The sequence below is a fragment of the Aquarana catesbeiana genome, linkage group LG03 (genome assembly GCF_042186555.1).
Source record: "Aquarana catesbeiana isolate 2022-GZ linkage group LG03, ASM4218655v1, whole genome shotgun sequence".
Taxonomy (NCBI): domain Eukaryota; kingdom Metazoa; phylum Chordata; class Amphibia; order Anura; family Ranidae; genus Aquarana; species Aquarana catesbeiana.
Window position 1 is genome coordinate 299,643,575 of NC_133326.1, and position 17,310 is coordinate 299,660,884.

At 42.0% G+C, this 17,310-nt stretch overlaps 1 protein-coding gene across 3 annotated transcripts in view; it reads left to right on the top strand.

The window, feature by feature from the left end:
* Positions 1-1,080: 1,080 nt before the first annotated feature.
* Positions 1,081-17,310, top strand: part of LIN7A (lin-7 homolog A, crumbs cell polarity complex component) — a 166,368-nt gene continuing 150,138 nt past the window's right edge. The window contains exon 1 of one of the 3 annotated variants that reach the window (XM_073620246.1): positions 1,081-1,265. In XM_073620246.1, the coding sequence (XP_073476347.1) occupies positions 1,127-1,265 (139 nt within the window). In that variant the 5' untranslated portion in view covers positions 1,081-1,126. The remainder of the gene's footprint in view (positions 1,266-17,310) is intronic. The other 2 variants (XM_073620245.1, XM_073620244.1) reach the window with 2 other exon arrangements.

The window sequence follows — 17,310 nt, forward strand, 5'->3', positions numbered from 1 at the left end:
ATGGACAATAAACTGAAGGACCTTTGAATAAATGGTTGTGGAATGAATCATTTGAGTTTCCATTATTTCTTATGGGGAAATTTGCTTTGATATACAAGTGCTTTGGATTACATGTTTCTGGAATGAATTATGCTTGCATCTCAAGGTTTTACTATATTATGTATTTTTAAGTATTATTGTTACTTTTGCCTTTTTTTTTGCATCAAATAAAACGATGGCTTACATTGCATATTATAATTAAGGATGAGCTCTGGCGTGTTCGCACAGCCCACGTGCAGAGCCCGCCAGGAAGTCGGCACTGCACCGTGCTAATCACAGGCAGTGAGACATTGTCCCGATGCGCGGATGCAGAGATCGGGAAATGTCTCACTGCCTGTGATTAGCGCAGCGCCGGGGTGTGCGAACACGCCGCAGCTCATCCTTAATTATAATCTTAATGCATGGTGCATGCCTGCAGTCCTATGCAGTGTGCATTTCAATGAGCTCCAGTGCAGCTGCATGCACATCTCCATTTGCACAGCAGCTAATGTAGCAGCACTAACAAAGTCGATACAACAACGTAGGTGACTCTAACGTTTGCGTCATCTGACACAATTAGGTCACATACCATAAAACTTTTGAGGAGGAGCTTTCACTTGCCACAGTACAAGCACAATCTAGATGCAAGCAGCATTAAAGTTGCCAAATTGTCACTCTCTAACTGTAATGTGCTCACTGCATGGAACAACCAAATAATGTTGTATTCCATTGTGTGCAAGCATCATAAAGTGTTGTGGCAGCAGAAGGAGGAATCAGATACAGTATTAAGGTGAATATGGTGGGGAAAAAAAATACATCCTTCAGCGTTGTGGTTACCAGGGGAACATTACAGGATATAAAAATATACTTGTGCGAAAAATGAATCAATCAAGTTCAAGTGCAGCGTCTCATGGTAACCATCCAGCGCTCTCGGAGAGACTGCCAGCGCTCTTCTGTATTGTGCATGCTTCTTATGTGTGATCTCTCCATTATTACTCAGTGGAAGATTTGCAATGATTGCTGAGAGATTGTCTCATTAGGAAGATAAAGTTAATAACAGCTCCAGCGAGCTGCTGTCTCTGAGAGCTGTGCCTCTCTCTCTCTCTCCATGTCTCTCCCTCTATGTCTCTCCCCCTCCCCCCTCTCTATTTCTCTCTCCTCCAGTTCTGCTGCTCTGGCTCTGAGCATCACTCTGCATCCGACCAGAGATATGGCGACAGTGGTCCAGCCCCTCACATTGGACAGAGGTAGGACTAGATCAGTACCTGCTACTGATGCTGCTGTGTGCATGTGTTTGACATTGCTGTGCATGATGGCCAGCTTCACTGGGAATGTTCTTATCATTATTCAATGGATCCAGGCAGAGTGTAGTGTGAAACCATCTGTTTCCACAGCTCCTGAACATCTGAGTGTGTGTATTGCTGGAACAGTCACAGCCTGGAATCCATACTGGCCTGGAAAATGGGATAAATGGCAGTGCGGAAGCTTTATTATAAGTACACCAGATGAAAGCAATCTGTAAATGATTACCTGGGAACAGGTTGCTCTCACCTCCAGATTTTGTAGGGGTGTTCTTTGCCCTATGACCTGATCATCAAAGATAATTATTTGAAAGAGCAGAGATAGATAGTGCTCTACATGTGTCTTGTATGACCAATAAGAAGTTGTTTTTTTTTTTTTGGGACGTGCACTGTGTCACCCTAATTGACATTAGATGAGGGATTGGCTAGCCATCCAAGGTGCTGAAAGAAGCAGCAGCTCCTCCGGAGGAGAAGGATCAGCACCTGCAGAAGAAATGTGCTACCAGGAGCAAGGACAGGCACACAACCAGACTATGCCAGAAGGCAAGGGGAGGGAAGGCAGTTTTGTTGATCAGATGTTGCGACTGGAGCTGAAAACAATTAAAATTAGCGTAAAGAAGCTGGGAACGAAAAGCTCAAAGTCAGAGTGAAGTATACAAGCTTCCAAAGGAACTCAAAGTAGACTTGCCACCTCATCCCTTTAAACCCAAACACCTTTATATTAAACAGGTTCTGAAGCTAATTTAATGCAGATAAGACACCAAGTGAGTTTAATTACCACCTTAATCAGACACAGAACTTGTGTAATTAATATGTGTTCGGGTTTAAAGGGATGAGGTGGCAACCATAGCTCTAAGACCTGAGATGGTGTTTGAGGCATCCAGCCAGGGAACGCTCATTGTTTAAAATGATCTTGACATAAACAAGGACACCTGTGTCGGCTGTGCGTGCATGGTCATTATTATTATTAATATATGGGATTTAGCACTGACAGTTTTACGCAGCACTTAACAACTTGAGGGTAGACAGTACAAACACAATAAACTTTTTAATACAGTAGGAATCAGAGGGCCCTGTCATGATGCTTTTGGCCCTGGCTTTGGAAAAGCAAAGTGACCAGTGGGAAAAATCTAAGTTGGGCTATCAGTTCTTTCTCTGAAATCGATCAGCCTGGGGGTGTGTGCACAAATTTAGTTCCCATAGGCATGGAATCATTTTCCGACCCTATGAAAATCATCTGAACTGGGTAATGGCTATCTTCTGGTTATAGGATATGCTTAAGACAGGTATAATAATGTAGAAAAGCTTCACTTTATATTGCAAAGGTAATAATGAGGTAATTTTCTACAGTGAGTAAAAATAAATAAAAAATATGTATTATTAAAAACAGATTTTTATGATATTTTCAGCCAAGTAAGGCACATGTGATACTTCATTTTACTTCATGCATTCAATACTGTAAGTAAATGTAAATTCTGTTTAAAAAAAAAATCTGTCAAATAGAATGTATTAATTAATTAATTCACTAAGTATTAATTTATGTAAAAATATACAGACTTATTTTTGCTAAGTCTTTGAGTGTGGCAATACAGCACCCAGACTGCCATGTTATAAAGGTTACTTCACCTGGGAGCTTTGACTCTAGGGGGGGATTTACTAAAACTGGAGCGTACAAAATCTGGTACAGCTCTGCATAGAACCCAATCAGGTTCCAGGTTTAGTTGTCAAAGCATAATTGAACAACCTGAAGTTAGAAGCTGATTGGCTACTATGCACAGCTGCAACAGATTCTGAATGCTCCAGTGTTAGTAAATCTTCCCCTATGTGGCCGCTCTACAGCTGATAGACGGCCCTATGTCAGAGATTTCAGTTGAAAAACTTCACGGACCTGTGATTGCCTATTGCATATAACATGGCAATGGCGGAACAAATTAAAAAGAATTACCAGTCTTTACTTCAACTTTGTGGACTTGCCTTATAAGAAACAGATTCAGCTTCAATGCCACTAATCACCTTTAGGCTCGGTTTCCACTATTGCAACCCCAAAGTCGTGCAATTTTTTGCCGCGACTTGAAGCAATGCCTGTGTATTCTTGAGGTCTATGGGCCTCAAGTCGCATCAAAGTGGGACCAAAGTAGTGCAGGGACTACTTTGAAGTCACTGCAAGTTGAAGTCATACAGATATGAACGGTACTCATTGGAAATCATGGGGTACGAGTTGTCATGCAACTTCTCAGTCGCATGAAAAGTCGCACTAGTGGAAACCGAGCCTAAAACTAAACTGTAAAATGTTGGTGTATGCTTTTAAAGAAGAGGTGTAGCTGACTTCTGAAAATGTGAGTTCTCCGACTGTCATGCTGATCCTATGGCTTCAGTATTTTCTAAGTTGCTGACTTGAGATAAATGTGCAAATCAGAAGTTGTGACTTTTCAGATCTGAATGGTTGTTTCAGGTCAGTTTTGAAGCCCTTAGGGTACAGAAAAAAGAAGAGCCTCATACTGTTGATTTAGTGTCTTCTGTACCCCCTGAATCCCATTAGACGTTCCTCCTTGAGGCCCTTTTGTGAATAAGAGCTGTCTAACCAGAAGGATTATACACTTCACTATAAATTTTTCCTTCCACTGCAGGCGCTAACATATTTTTTAAATCCAGTGCCTCCTACCTATACTTTAAAATGTGTCGAAGACTATTATGAGATGGCCAGACAAATAACATTTTTAGAAGGAGAGGTTAGCATTGGCAGCATTAAGGTTGGATTTATGCTTCTTCTGTTGCATTACCGTGTGTTGATGTGCACTAAATGCACTTGATCTGACATGCGTTGACATCCTTTTTTGTTTGTTTTTTTTACACACTACACTGTTGCTGTATATGCATATTTTTAACTTGTTGCATTCATGCGTGGGTTTTTGCACAAGTACATTATTTTTCTTTCCTTAACATGCATTGCAGTGCATACAGTGTGTCACGCAGTGTTTATATGCAGCCCATTATATTTGTACCCAGAACACACCAATGCAATGTATTTATGTGAACTGAGCCTATCAGAAACAATTTTGGCATGTTATTGTATTTTGGTTGTCCAATGCAGTCTAATGCACGTGGTGTGTCTTAGGCCCTTAGAGTGTCTCATGGTATAGTTTTCCTTCAAGTGAAAAACATTATTGTTAAAACAGCAGTTGAGATAAATTCTAAAAACTGGAGAAAGGAAAGAAAGACTTCAAAGATAAGTAGAGTTTTTTGTTTTTTTTTAATTGATTCATACTTACCTCAGTGGATGGAGCATCAGACCGATGCTGCAGCTTTCCCCCGCTGTCTCTGCGCTGAGAACCGAGCCACCGAACATCGCCGATGGTTCTCACAGATGCCCGAGAGGAGAGCTGCTGACTGTCAGTCAGCGTCTCACCTCTCTGCTTCTCCACGATCACTGGAGTGCTGAGCTGTGGAGAGGCGGGGAGCGGCTGTTTTATCAATCAAGGCAGCTGGCGGATCCAGACTTGGAAGTCAGGATGACGCGCTGCCTTGACTGATGGCAGTGACGTCAGCGGAGAGCGGACTTCAGACCGATCCCGGCTGAAAACAGGTCACAGGAGTGCAAATGCTTTTTTAATCAGCTGAATAAAGTGTGTCCCAAAATTTATAGATAGTGTTACATCCATAGACCAAACAATATAGTACCTTAAACCATTATATACACTATATTACTAAAAGTATTGGGACGCCTACCTTTACACGCACAAGAACTTTAATGGCATCCCAGTGTTAGTCCGTAGGGTTCAATGTTGAGTTGGCCCACCCTTCGCAGCTATAACAGCTTCAACTTTTCTGGGAAGGCTGTCCACAAGGTTTAGGAGTGTGTCTATGGGAATGTTTGACCATTCTTACAGAAGCGCATTTGTGAGGTCAGGCACTGATGTGGACAAAAAGGCCTGGCTCGCAGTCTCCACATCCCAAAGGTGTTCTATTGGGTTGAGTTCAGGACTCTGTGCAGGACAGTCCAGTTCCTCCATCCCAAACTTGTTCATCCATGTCTTTATGGACCTTGTGCACTCATGCACAGTCATGTTGGAACATGAAGGGGCCATTCCCAAACTGTTCCCACAAAGTTAGGAGCATGAAATTGTTCAAAATGTCTTAGATGCTAACGCCTTAAGAGTTCCCTTCACTGAAACTAAGGTGCCAAGCCCAACCCCTGAAAAACAACCCCACACCATGAAAACCCCTCCACCAAATGATTTGAACCAGTGTACAAAGCAAGGTACATAAAGACATGGATGAGCAAGTTTGGGGTGGAGGAACTTGACTGGCCTGCACAGAGTGCTGACCTCAACCCGATAGAACACCTTTGGGATGAATTAGAGTGGAGACTGAGAGCCAGGCATTCTCGTCCAACATTAGTGCCTGACCTCACAAATGGGCTTCTGGAAGAATGGTCAAACATTCCCATAGAAACACTCCTAAACCTTGTGGACAGCCTTCCCAGAAAAGTTGAAGCTGTTATAGCTGCAAAGAATGAGTCAACTCAATACTGAACCCTATGGACTAAGACGAGGATGTCGTTAAAGTTCATGTGCATGTAAAGGCAGGCGTCCCAATACTTTTGGTAATATAGTGTATATTTGAATGGGATTGTGTTAATGAGGTATTGTACAGTTTACAAGTTTTATTCTGCTTTAAATACCCCCATGACTATAGTTTGGACTATAAAGGGTCAATACTGATCTACTTTCTGTTTAAAAAGAAATTCTGTCTATGGTTATGTAACATCTTCTTCCAAGCTTTCTGCCTTCTACTGTACATTCCTATACTTTTATAAAATCAATTATTAATGGCATAGAAACACTTGGTGTTGCAACGCTGAGCTTTTTTTTTTTTTTACACCGCTTCACCACTGTTTATATTTTGATGTGAAGGAAAATCAATACGAGTGAAATCAGTAGGCAACTATCCCATCATTGGAAAGTAATCAAAGCATGAGGCATATGCGTTACATCTCTATTAGCTTGCCCTGGGTCTTTTTCCTATACATCATCGTACCCTTCCATTTATAAAACTATTGCTACTGTTATTACTAGGTCATCAGTAATTTTCTAAAAAAAAAGTACCCAAGTATGTTATTTGAATATATTCTGTTTTGTACCCTGGCAGAATCATGGCACCTGATAAGTAGATGTCTAGTTAACCTGTTAGACATGTGTAATGCTTTATGTAACAAATACACCCATGTATTGTAGCTGATTGCCTACTATTTTTTTAATCTATTGACTTACTAAGAATGAATGTGCGATGCTTTAGTCTGAGTTCACATCTAAGCCGCATGTGGCTCACAGCAGGGGTCCGGTGCGTCCCCGTTCACCGTTTCAGGTTCCATTTCAGCCTGAATTTTTGGCTGAATTCGGACCTGAACATGGACCAAAAGATGCACAGGACCTGGTACAAATTCGCACCGGAGCCACAGCAGAGATATGTTAACTGGCGCCAGGGCTGTCTTTAATATTGATTGGACCCTGGGCAAATATTTTCTTTGCCCCCCCCCCCCCACCAATGCAATTTTGCTCTCCACCTGCTTTGAAACATACAGTGAATACCCTGTTTCCCTGAAAATAAGACCTAGCATGATTGTCGGTGATGGCTGCAATATAAGCCCTACCCCCTAAATAAGCCCTAGTTAAAGTCCATATAGGTCTTATTTTCAGGGTAGGGCTTGTTTTGGGGGAAACAGGGTAGGGCTTATTTGGGCGGGGGGGTAGGGCTTATATTGCAGCCATCACTGACAATCATGCTAGGTCTTATTTTTGGGGAAACAGGGTAGCAGCTAAACTCCAAATCAGTTCAGTGCAGCAGATCAGGCAGCAATTGTGATTGGTTGCCAGAGGTTAAAGCATAACATTACTGCTCACTGATTAGTTACTAGAGGTTACAGCACATAATTTCTGCTTGCTGATTGTTTTTGGTTGCTAGAAGTCACTGCACATCATTGCTGCTCACCCATTGGTTGCTGGGGCTGGGGGGGTGTGGGCAGTAGTGGTGGTGAGGGGTGAATTGGTATCAGTGGCATTGGGGGGGGGGATAGGAGGGTGTGATCAGTGTAAGTGGGGAGTTATAGAGAGAGAGAAAGAGAGGGTGAGCTAAAGCAACAGATTAACAACAAAAAATTGCTAATGCGTACCGTACAGTATATTTCCGCTTTTGCAGCCAAATAGTGATAACACCTACTTTATATTTGTTAAATATTTCCATTAACATAGAATAAGTTAAAAAAATAAATTAAAATAAATGCTGATTACCTTTTAACCACTTTCGGACCAGCCGCCGCAGTTTTACTGCGGCAGGTTGTCTCCCCTGCGCAAAACCATGTAGCTATAGGTTGGCTCGCGGGGGTCGGATAGCAGGCGCGCGCACCTGCTGCACTGCGGGGGTGCCGATGCTCGTGGCCGACGGTTGCGATGATCGCCCCAGACACGAGCGATCATGAGCTGGAGACACAGAACAGGGACGAGTGTGTGTAAATACACACTTCCCTGTTCTGTTCTGACAGGAGTGTCAGATTGTGTGCTCCTATTAGCTAGGAACCACGATCCATCACTTCCTGTAGTAAGTCCTTCCTCCTTCAGTTAGAATCACCTCCCAGGGAATACAGTTAACCCCTTCACCGCCCCCTAGTGTTAACCCCTTTACTGCCAGTGACATTTTTACAGTAATCAATGCATTTTTAATCGCACTGATCGCTGTATTAATGTCAATGGTTCCAAAAATGTGTCAAAATTGTCCAATGTGTCCGCCATAATGTCGCAGTCATGATAAAAATCGCAGATCGCCGCCATTACTAGTAAAAAAATAAAAAATAATAATAAAAATGCTATAAATATCCCCTATTTTGTAGAGGCTATAACTTTTGCCCAAACCAATCAATATACGCTTATTGCGATTTTTTTTTTTTTTTTTTTTATGTAGAATACATATCGGCCTAAGCTGAGGAAAAAAATAGTTTTTTTTATATATTTTTGGGGGATATTTACTATAGCAAAAAGTAAAAAATAATGTTTTTTTTTCAAAATTGTCGCTCTTTTTTGTTTATAGCGCAAAAAATAAAAAAGCAGAGGTGATCAAATACCACCAAAAGAAAGCTCTATTTGTGGGGAAAAAAAGAACGTCAATTTTATTTGGGTACAATGTCGCATAACCGTGCAATTGTCAGTTAAACGACGCAGTGCTGAATCGCAAAAAGTGCTCTGGTCAGGAAGGGGGTAAATTCTTCCGGGGCTGAAGTGGTTAAAGTGCTTTTTACTTGCTTAAGGGCTGGTTCACAGTCGGAGTTGCACAGGAACTTGCTGCACATTCCTTTGTGATTCATATGCGGTTCAGTGTAGTACGATTTGAGCCCATTCATTTTGATCATACTGCACCACATCAAAAGTAGTGCATGCACACTGCAATCAGATTGCATAGTACTTTTGTGCGTTTGGGGTGTTGTTAACTTAACAATGACACCCACTGCAGATTGCAACTGTAGTGCGTTTTGAAGGTAGTGAGGGAAATGTGCACGGAACATGGAGCAAATCAACATACAGTAGTGTAAATCGATAGTGAAAGATTAGTAAACTTTTCCAAATTCTATTGTTTAATAATGGGCTAGTTTACACTTGTTTCAAAACAAGGCTTCAGCCCGATAAAATGGTCAGCTTACAGTCTTGTTTACACCTTGCTTTTGCTTTGCTTTGGCTTCCCTTCAAAAATTATGCCCTGTGTCGCTTTAGTGGTGCTTTAATGCGTCTTCAAAGCCTCCAAAAAAGTCTATGGCAAAGCTCGCTTGAAACACCTACAGCTTTTGAGAGGCTTTAATTCAGCTTGAGTGGGGGAAGATGGTAGTTACGGGGGGAAAAGGTTCCTCTGAAGAAGTCACGTGACGTGACGATATGCATTAGGATTGGAGCACGGGACGCTGCCACAGACAAACATCAGGAGACGAGCTCGGCGCTCGTAGTTACTACACACTGCAGCATTGTTTTAAATGTAAGTTGATTGGACTTGTTTTATTAAATAAATATACCTTTTATATGGGATCACGCTATGTGCATCTCTTTCCCCCTCACACTGTACATCACTGCTCTACCTGACGAACACTGAGGAGAGAGGCACGGGGACATATTCCAGTTTCCAGGCACGGGGACAGATTCCAGATTGGTGTTACCCCTGGAGGCATACAAGCTCGGCGCTCGTGGATTGATGCCCACACTCACTTCATGAAAGTGAGTGCAACCTCCCCCTGTGTGTGTCTTGCTCCCCCCCCCCCCCTCCACTGTGGTCGTCGCAGAGTTATTTTACATGCTGTATACTTTTTATTTTTTATATTTCGATTGGCATGTTCATCATTGTCACTACCTTATACACGGAATGTCTACACCTGCGGGTCATTTGCAACAACACAGGCTGTACACCTTACAACTGTAAGGTAAGCGGCTTGCAAACACGGAGGTGTCCTCACTGAAGATCCCCCCTCCCTTCACGATTGGAATTGTTTTGTGTCTCTCATCACAAGTTTTTGTTTTTTGGACTGGATGATAGAATTAATATTCATGTTTGTCCTAGGGATTTGTCAGTTGTAGTTCACCAGGATTTGGCACGTTTTTGCTAATGGGGCACTAGCCCACATATTATATATATATATATATATATATATTTTTTTTTTTTTTGCATTGTGTCATTATTCATCCTATTTGTGTTAGTATATGCATTTTTGCTTTGCTATATTCAAGCAGTCACTGTTTCACAATTATCTTTATATATTAGGCTTTGTCTGCCCGCAACATTTTAGTCATGTTGATCAGCTACGTTGCACTGCACTGCATCCCCACCATGTTCTTTTAGCATGTAGGATCCATTGGCCCGTTTCTGCTTTTTTAGTTCACTTTGCCACTGTAGTCATCTTTGTAGCTCCCCCCCCCCCCTTCATCACAGCGCAACTACCATCTTTCCCCACTTTTTTCTTATTTGTCCTGCCTTGGATCAGTACTTAGGTGTTGCAGCAGTGTCCTTTTAGCGTAGCCCCCCCAACAGCGCAGAAGTTTCCACTTTCACATTATCTTTAATTCAGCTTAAGCTTTGCTTTGTTTTGGAGAAATTGCAAGTATGAAATATCCACAGACAGACACGGGGCATCTGCAAAGCTTCAAAAGAGCATCACCACAGCTTCATCAAAGCACCACAGAAGCTTCATCGAAGCATCACCAAAGCATCAAAAACACATCATAAAAGCATGTTGAAGTGGTAGGCGCTTTAACGTGAGTTGAAGCCAAAGCAAGTGTAAATGAGCTCAAAGTGACATAAATACTTACAGTGTTCAGCAAAAAGTGTGACATATTTTAACTATAACCTAGTTCTTAGTCATACCAATGGTGCACAACTGTAGCCAAACCTGGGTTAGGAGGTTAGGGGGACAGTTGTTCACTGGGATTACACTGAGGCTCCCTATCCCTCCATCCACTCTGCCCCTGGATCCAACAAGCCACTCACATCCACGGCAACATTGACCAATGCAGATACACACCCAGGACCCTTCCACATGAGGACAGGCATGGTCTCAAAACATTGAGACCTGTGGACAGCTTTTGGCTTATTGAGTTGGCAGAATTTATGTAAGTTTTAATTGATGTTTTCAATAAATCGTTTTTAATAATGGAACTTTTAGAAGCTATCATGAACTTGCAATATTGAGAAGATTGATGTTTGTTCTCACATCTATATTGAACAATAATTAGAGTCTAAGTGCTTTATGGAACATTCTGCTGTAGCACCTTCCATACTCGTCTTCCCAAGAGTCATTTCCAGCATCTAAAACTCACTGGTCTGTCATCTAGGTCTCTACAGCAGGCGCCTGATCGTTTTTGCTGTTTCTTTTCCTATTTATGGAAGGCTAGCAGTGAATATTATTTGAATATGACCTGCACAAGCAGAGGGACATCCCACCCAGCTACTGATTAGGTCAGCATTACAAGGACCCTCGTGTCATTGATGTACCACAATTACATTTGTAACAAATCTTCCAGCCCTTCCTCCTAAAAAAAAAAATATTTTCCTAGGTCAATGTACACTAGATAATATGTTCATGCTGTATAAATTAATATTAATAATACCAGTAATTAAAAAGTAACAAGTTAAATATTTTATGAACAGTTGACTGCCAACTCTCATCTTTACAGAACAGCACTTTTTTATATTTGGCTGTGCATCAAAGCAGTTGTTTATAGAGTCCTACATGTAGTGTTTTAGAATTAGCATATACCGTTTATCCTGAAATGTCACCACATGCATAATCCTCTTTTTCTGTCCTAATGCTAAGTAATTGACATGCCATGCATTTATGAAACAGCATTTCATATATGCGTCCTTGTGGAATTATTTACTGCTTTCACTAGAGTTCCAAGTTTAAGAATTTCTTCACACAATAGACAGAAGGTTATTTATTGATAGAAAGATTTGTTCTTTTATAAATGTTACCCTGGCATTTTCCTTATGTATTGAGCACATCTAAATATAAAGAGCTGTATATCCTATCTGTAGTCACTATTCTGCAGATTGCTACAGACCAAACAACAGCAGCAGATTAATATGTAGTGCTATACATGTACACACACACACTATGTAAGTATTATATACAATATCTCTCAAAAGTGAGTACACCTCTCACATTTTTGTAAATATTTTATTATATCTTTTCATGTGACAACACTGAAGAAATGACACTTTGCTTCAATGTAAAGTAGTAAGTGTACAGCTTGTATAACAGTGTAAATTTGCTGTCCCTTCAAAATAACTCAACATGAAGCCATTAATGTCTAAACCATTGGCAACAAAAGTGAGTACACCCCTAAGGGAAAATGTCCAAATTGGGCCCAATTAGTCCTTTTCCCTCCCCGCTGTCATGTGACTCGTTATGCCGCGTACACACGATCGGACTTTTCGGCTACAAAAGTCCGACAGCCTGTCCGACAGACTTTCGACGGACTTTTGACGGACTTTTGGCAGACTTGCGGCAGACTTTCTAACGAACAGACTTGCCTACATACGATCACACAAAAGTCCAACGGATTCGTACGTGATGACGTACACCGGACTAAAATAAGGAAGTTCATAGCCAGTAGCCAATAGCTGCCCTAGCGTGGGTTTTTGTCCGTCGGACTAGCACACAGACGAGCGGATTTCTGGGTCCGGCGTAGTTACGACGTAAAGATTTGAAGCATGTTTCAAATCTAAAGTCCGTCAGATTTGCGGCTGGAAAAGTCCGCTGAAAGTCCGGGGAAGCCCACACACGATCGGATTGTCAGCCAGCTTTAGTCCGTCGGCCTTTTGTAGACGAAAAGTTCGACCGTGTGTACGCGGCATTAGTGTTACAAGGTCTCAGATGTGAATGGGGAGCAGGTGTGTTAAATTTGGTGTTATCGCTCTCACTATCTCATGCTGGTCACTGGAAGTTCAACATGGCACCTCATGGCAAAAAATTCTCTGAGAAACTGAAAAAAAGAATTGTTGCTGTACATAAAGATGGCCTAGGCCAGTGATGGCAAACCTTTTTGAGCCCGAGTGCCCAAACTGCAACACAAAACGACTTATTTTTTTCAAAGTGCCAACACCGCAATTACAACTGAATACTGAGGTTTTAGTTTAGAAAAAACAACTTGTACAGTTGTCAACTAATTAACAGCATTTGTTTAAAAAGAAAAACATAATAACAAAGCTTTCCATTAATTTTTTTTTTTTTTGGACAGAGTACTGCAGAGTATTGCAGAATATGGGCAGAGTATTGCAGAATATGGGCAGAGTATTGCAGAATATGGGCAGAGTATTGCAGAGTATGGGCGGAGTACTGCAGAGTATGGACATTTCACAAAAAGGTACATAATAAACACAGAATTGTAGAAGAGCAACTCACGATTTTGTCCAATGTGCTGTGAAACCGCTGACACCGCTCTGCTGGGTCCATTGTAAATACAAAGGGCTGGAATGAAAAAAAAATTCTCATTGTTGTCCATAGGCCAGGACACAGGTTCAAAGTACTGCAGAGTATTGCAGAGTATGGGCAGAGTACTGCAGAGTACTGTAGAGTATGGGCAGAGTATGGGCAGAGTATTGGTACTGCGCAGCGCTGTGGGCTGGATCTGCAGTGCCCACAGTGCTGCTCAGTAACCATACTCTGCAAATGATCTCTCCCCTCCCTCTCTCCCTCTCCCCTCACACTCTAGGGCGTGGGGGAGCAAGATTCTGGATTCTTTTGGCTATGGCGGGTGGGCAAGTGGATAATAACTCACATTTGACTCTTTGAAATCTGGGCTGCAGTGTGGGGTCAGTTCCCGGGCGCTCTGGTGGTGTCCGATGAAGGGATTTCCAACACGCTGGTGCGTCGGCAGGGAACGTCCAGATAAAGAGATGTCAGATAAAGAGAACGGGGGCGTGGCTTCAGCGCTCTCGTTTGGAGCGTGCGTCACGCCCACTCGGACTCATCACTGCTAGCCCCAGAGAACTGTGGGAGATGTAGTTTGCGGGTGCGGTGTGGACGATTTCAATGATGATTTTGTCAATTGTCACGGCATGCCCACAGAGACGGCTCGACGTGCCAGCAGCGGCATGAGTGCCACGTGTTCACCATCACTGGCCTAGGCTATAAGAATATTGCCAATAATGGTGGCCACACAAAATATTAACACTTTGGGCCCAATTTGGACATTTTCACTTAGGGGTGTACTCACTTTTGTTGCCAGTGGTTTAGACATTAATGGCTGTGTGTTGAGTTATTTTGAGCGGACAGCAAATTTACACTGTTATACAAGCTGTACACTCACTACTTTACATTGTAGCAAAGTGTCATTTCTTCAGTGTTGTCACATGAAAAGATATAATAAAATATTTACAAAAATGTGAGGGGTGTACTCACTTTTGTGAGATAGTGTATATATTTTCAGCCTCCACATATAGGTGTTTACCGGCGTATTAGAAAGGAGCATTTGCAGCAGGGGTACTCAACCTTTTGAAGAGCAAGGTCCACTTAAGTAATTTGGTAACTGTCCGCAGGCCAAAATGGAATGAAGTGATTCAGAATTTCCTATTTTTTATTATTAAATAGAATAATGAACGTTTTCCTCCTGCCACCACTGAATTCCATTGGGAGGGAAAGGAGGAAAAGCCAGCTTTTAGAGGTTACAAGAGGAAAATTGAGAGGATCAATTCCTGTATATGCTACCCCTCCTGTCTAAGTATAAAACAGAATATGACAGGGAGGTCGCACAGGCCTCCCTAGAGCATGGGGCAGGGTCACTCTTGCGATCCCTGATGCTACACCAGTGGTTGGGAGTGTGTCATAAAAACAGGTCTCAACTATGGGGTTTTACTTGTCCCCCAAACAGCAAATATAAATGAGCTCTTACTGTCTTGAGCCTCTATAAGGCTGCTTTCACACTGATGTACTGCAGTTTACCCACATAGCGGGTGCAGCACAGTGCACCTGTGGTTTCCTGCAGGTTAGCTGTGCTTTGCAGACTTCTGTTACAACTTGCGGGTGTGGTGCACTTTCTGAAAGTGCACTAAAATTCCTGCATTTCAGAGTTTTGGTGCACTTTCAGAAAGCGCACCAAACCCGCATGATATAAAAGAAGTGCGCTTTACTGGTTTGAGGTCGAGGACCACACCAGAGGGCTCAGGGAGCCACATGTGGCCCGTGGGTTAAGGTTGAGCACCCCCTGTTTACAGGCTAAAAGTAAACCCATCACCAGAGTATTCAGGAGCGGAGATTTTGGGTAGAAAAAACACTTGACGTGTGTAAACGCATCTAAACATGCCTAAATGCTAGACGCATTTAGCGCTTAAGCATTCATTCATTCCAGTGGCCAGAATACATAAACATTCCAAAAGTATTGGGATGCCTGCCTTTACACGGGCAAGAACTTTAATGGCATCCCAGTCTTAGTCCGTAAGGTTCAATATTAAGTTGGCCCACCCTTTGCAACTTTTCTAGGAAGGCTGTCGACAAGGTTTAGCAGTGTGTCTATGGAAATGTTTGACCATTCTTCCAGAAGCGCAATTGTGAGGTCAGGCACTGATGTGGATGAGAAGGCCTGGCTCGCTGTCTTCGCTCTAATTCATCCCAAAGGTGTTCTATCGGGTTGTGGTCAGGACTCTGTGCAGGCCAGTCAAGTTCCTCCACCCCAAACACTCTCATCCTTGTCTTTATGGACCTTGCTTTGTGCACTGGTCCAAATAATTTGGTGGAGGGGCATTATGGTTTGGGGTTGTTTTTCAGGGGTTGGGCATGGTCCCTTAGTTGAAGGGAACTCTTAAGGCATCAGCATACCAAGACAATTTCATGCTCCCAACTTTGTGGGAACAGTTTGGGGATGGCCCCTTCCTGTTACATCATGTCTGCGCACCAGTGTACAAAGCAAGGTCCATGTCCAAAGACATGGATGAGCGAGTTTGGGGTGGAGGAACTTGTACATTCCCACCAGTCCCTGCCCTCAAGGAGCTTACAATCTAAGGTTCCTAACACACATTAATACATTTATATACAAGGGCCAATTAACCTACCAACATGTGTTTTTTTTTTTTTTTAATCAAATCATTTTTATTTTTATAGTTATACAAACAAAAACTATATCAACAAAATTACTAAATATCAAAAATTATCAAATATGAAAAAAAAAAAAACACAAAACAAAAAAAAAAAAAAAACATGGACCAAACAAACCTTGCACCTCTTGTATTAAAGTGGCTTTCTCATATAATAGCCAAAACATAATAGGAGCATGAATACAATTTACTCATACAATTAAGCTCCCCTGATATCAATCATCAGAAAACAAAGATGACCCAGAGGGGATATTGCGGGCAGCAGACCAACCAGGGTCAATAAATTATAGATGAAAATAGAGTAGCGAGAAAATGCTGTATAAAAATATGAAAATTTGTATTCAATGTACAAAAAGCATACTGACATTTAAAAATATTGGTACAGTGGGAACAGTGGTGTCACAATACAACTGCTAAAGTGCTGCAGCAGCCACGACTTGAGACAAACCAAATAATCAAAAAACAAATTGGAGCTGTAACACAAACCCTACATGTTTCAGAAAGACATAAAAAAGATTTGTTTCTTTTTATGGTATGTACTTCCTTCTTCAGGGATTTCGGGAAAGCAGATTGTTGCATTTAAGACATCTGTTCTTCTATCATAGCAATAGTACACAGCAAGGGTGTGAAGAGATGGATTCCCACGTCCATAGGTCCACTGAGTAAAAATATTATTCAAAACTGAATCCAATAGGATAGAGATTGATTGAGCCTTGGTTGTAAAATGGGGCTAACCTAGTGTCAACAGGCAGGACAGCAGGTCAGGACTCACGAGAACCGCCAAAAAAGAGGCATGGAAGATGCAGATCTAATCTGAGCAGTTCACTGAGGATTGTGCGGGAGTGAGGCTCATCACTACACAGCCGAGATGAGCCTCACTCCCGCACAATCCTCAGTGAACTGCTCAGATTAGATCTGCATCTTCCATGCCTCTTTTTTGGCGGTTCTCGTGAGTCCTGACCTGCTGTCCTGCCTGTTGACACTAGGTTAGCCCCATTTTACAACCAAGGCTCAATCAATCTCTATCCTATTGGATTCAGTTTTAAATAGTATTTTTACTCAGTGGACCTATGGACGTGGGAATCCATCTCTTCACACCCTTGCTGTGTACTATTGCTATGATAGAGGAACAGATGTCTTAAATGCAACAATCTGCTTTACCGAAACCCCTGAAGAAGGAAATACATACCATAAAAAGAAACAAATCTTTTTTATGTCTTTCTGAAACATGTAGGGTTTGTGTTACAGCTCCAATTTGTTTTTTGATTATTTGGTTTGCCTCAAGTCGTGGCTGCTGCAGCACTTTAGCAGTTGTATTGTGACACCACTTTTCCCACTGTACCAATATTTTTAAATGTCAGTATGCTTTTTGTAC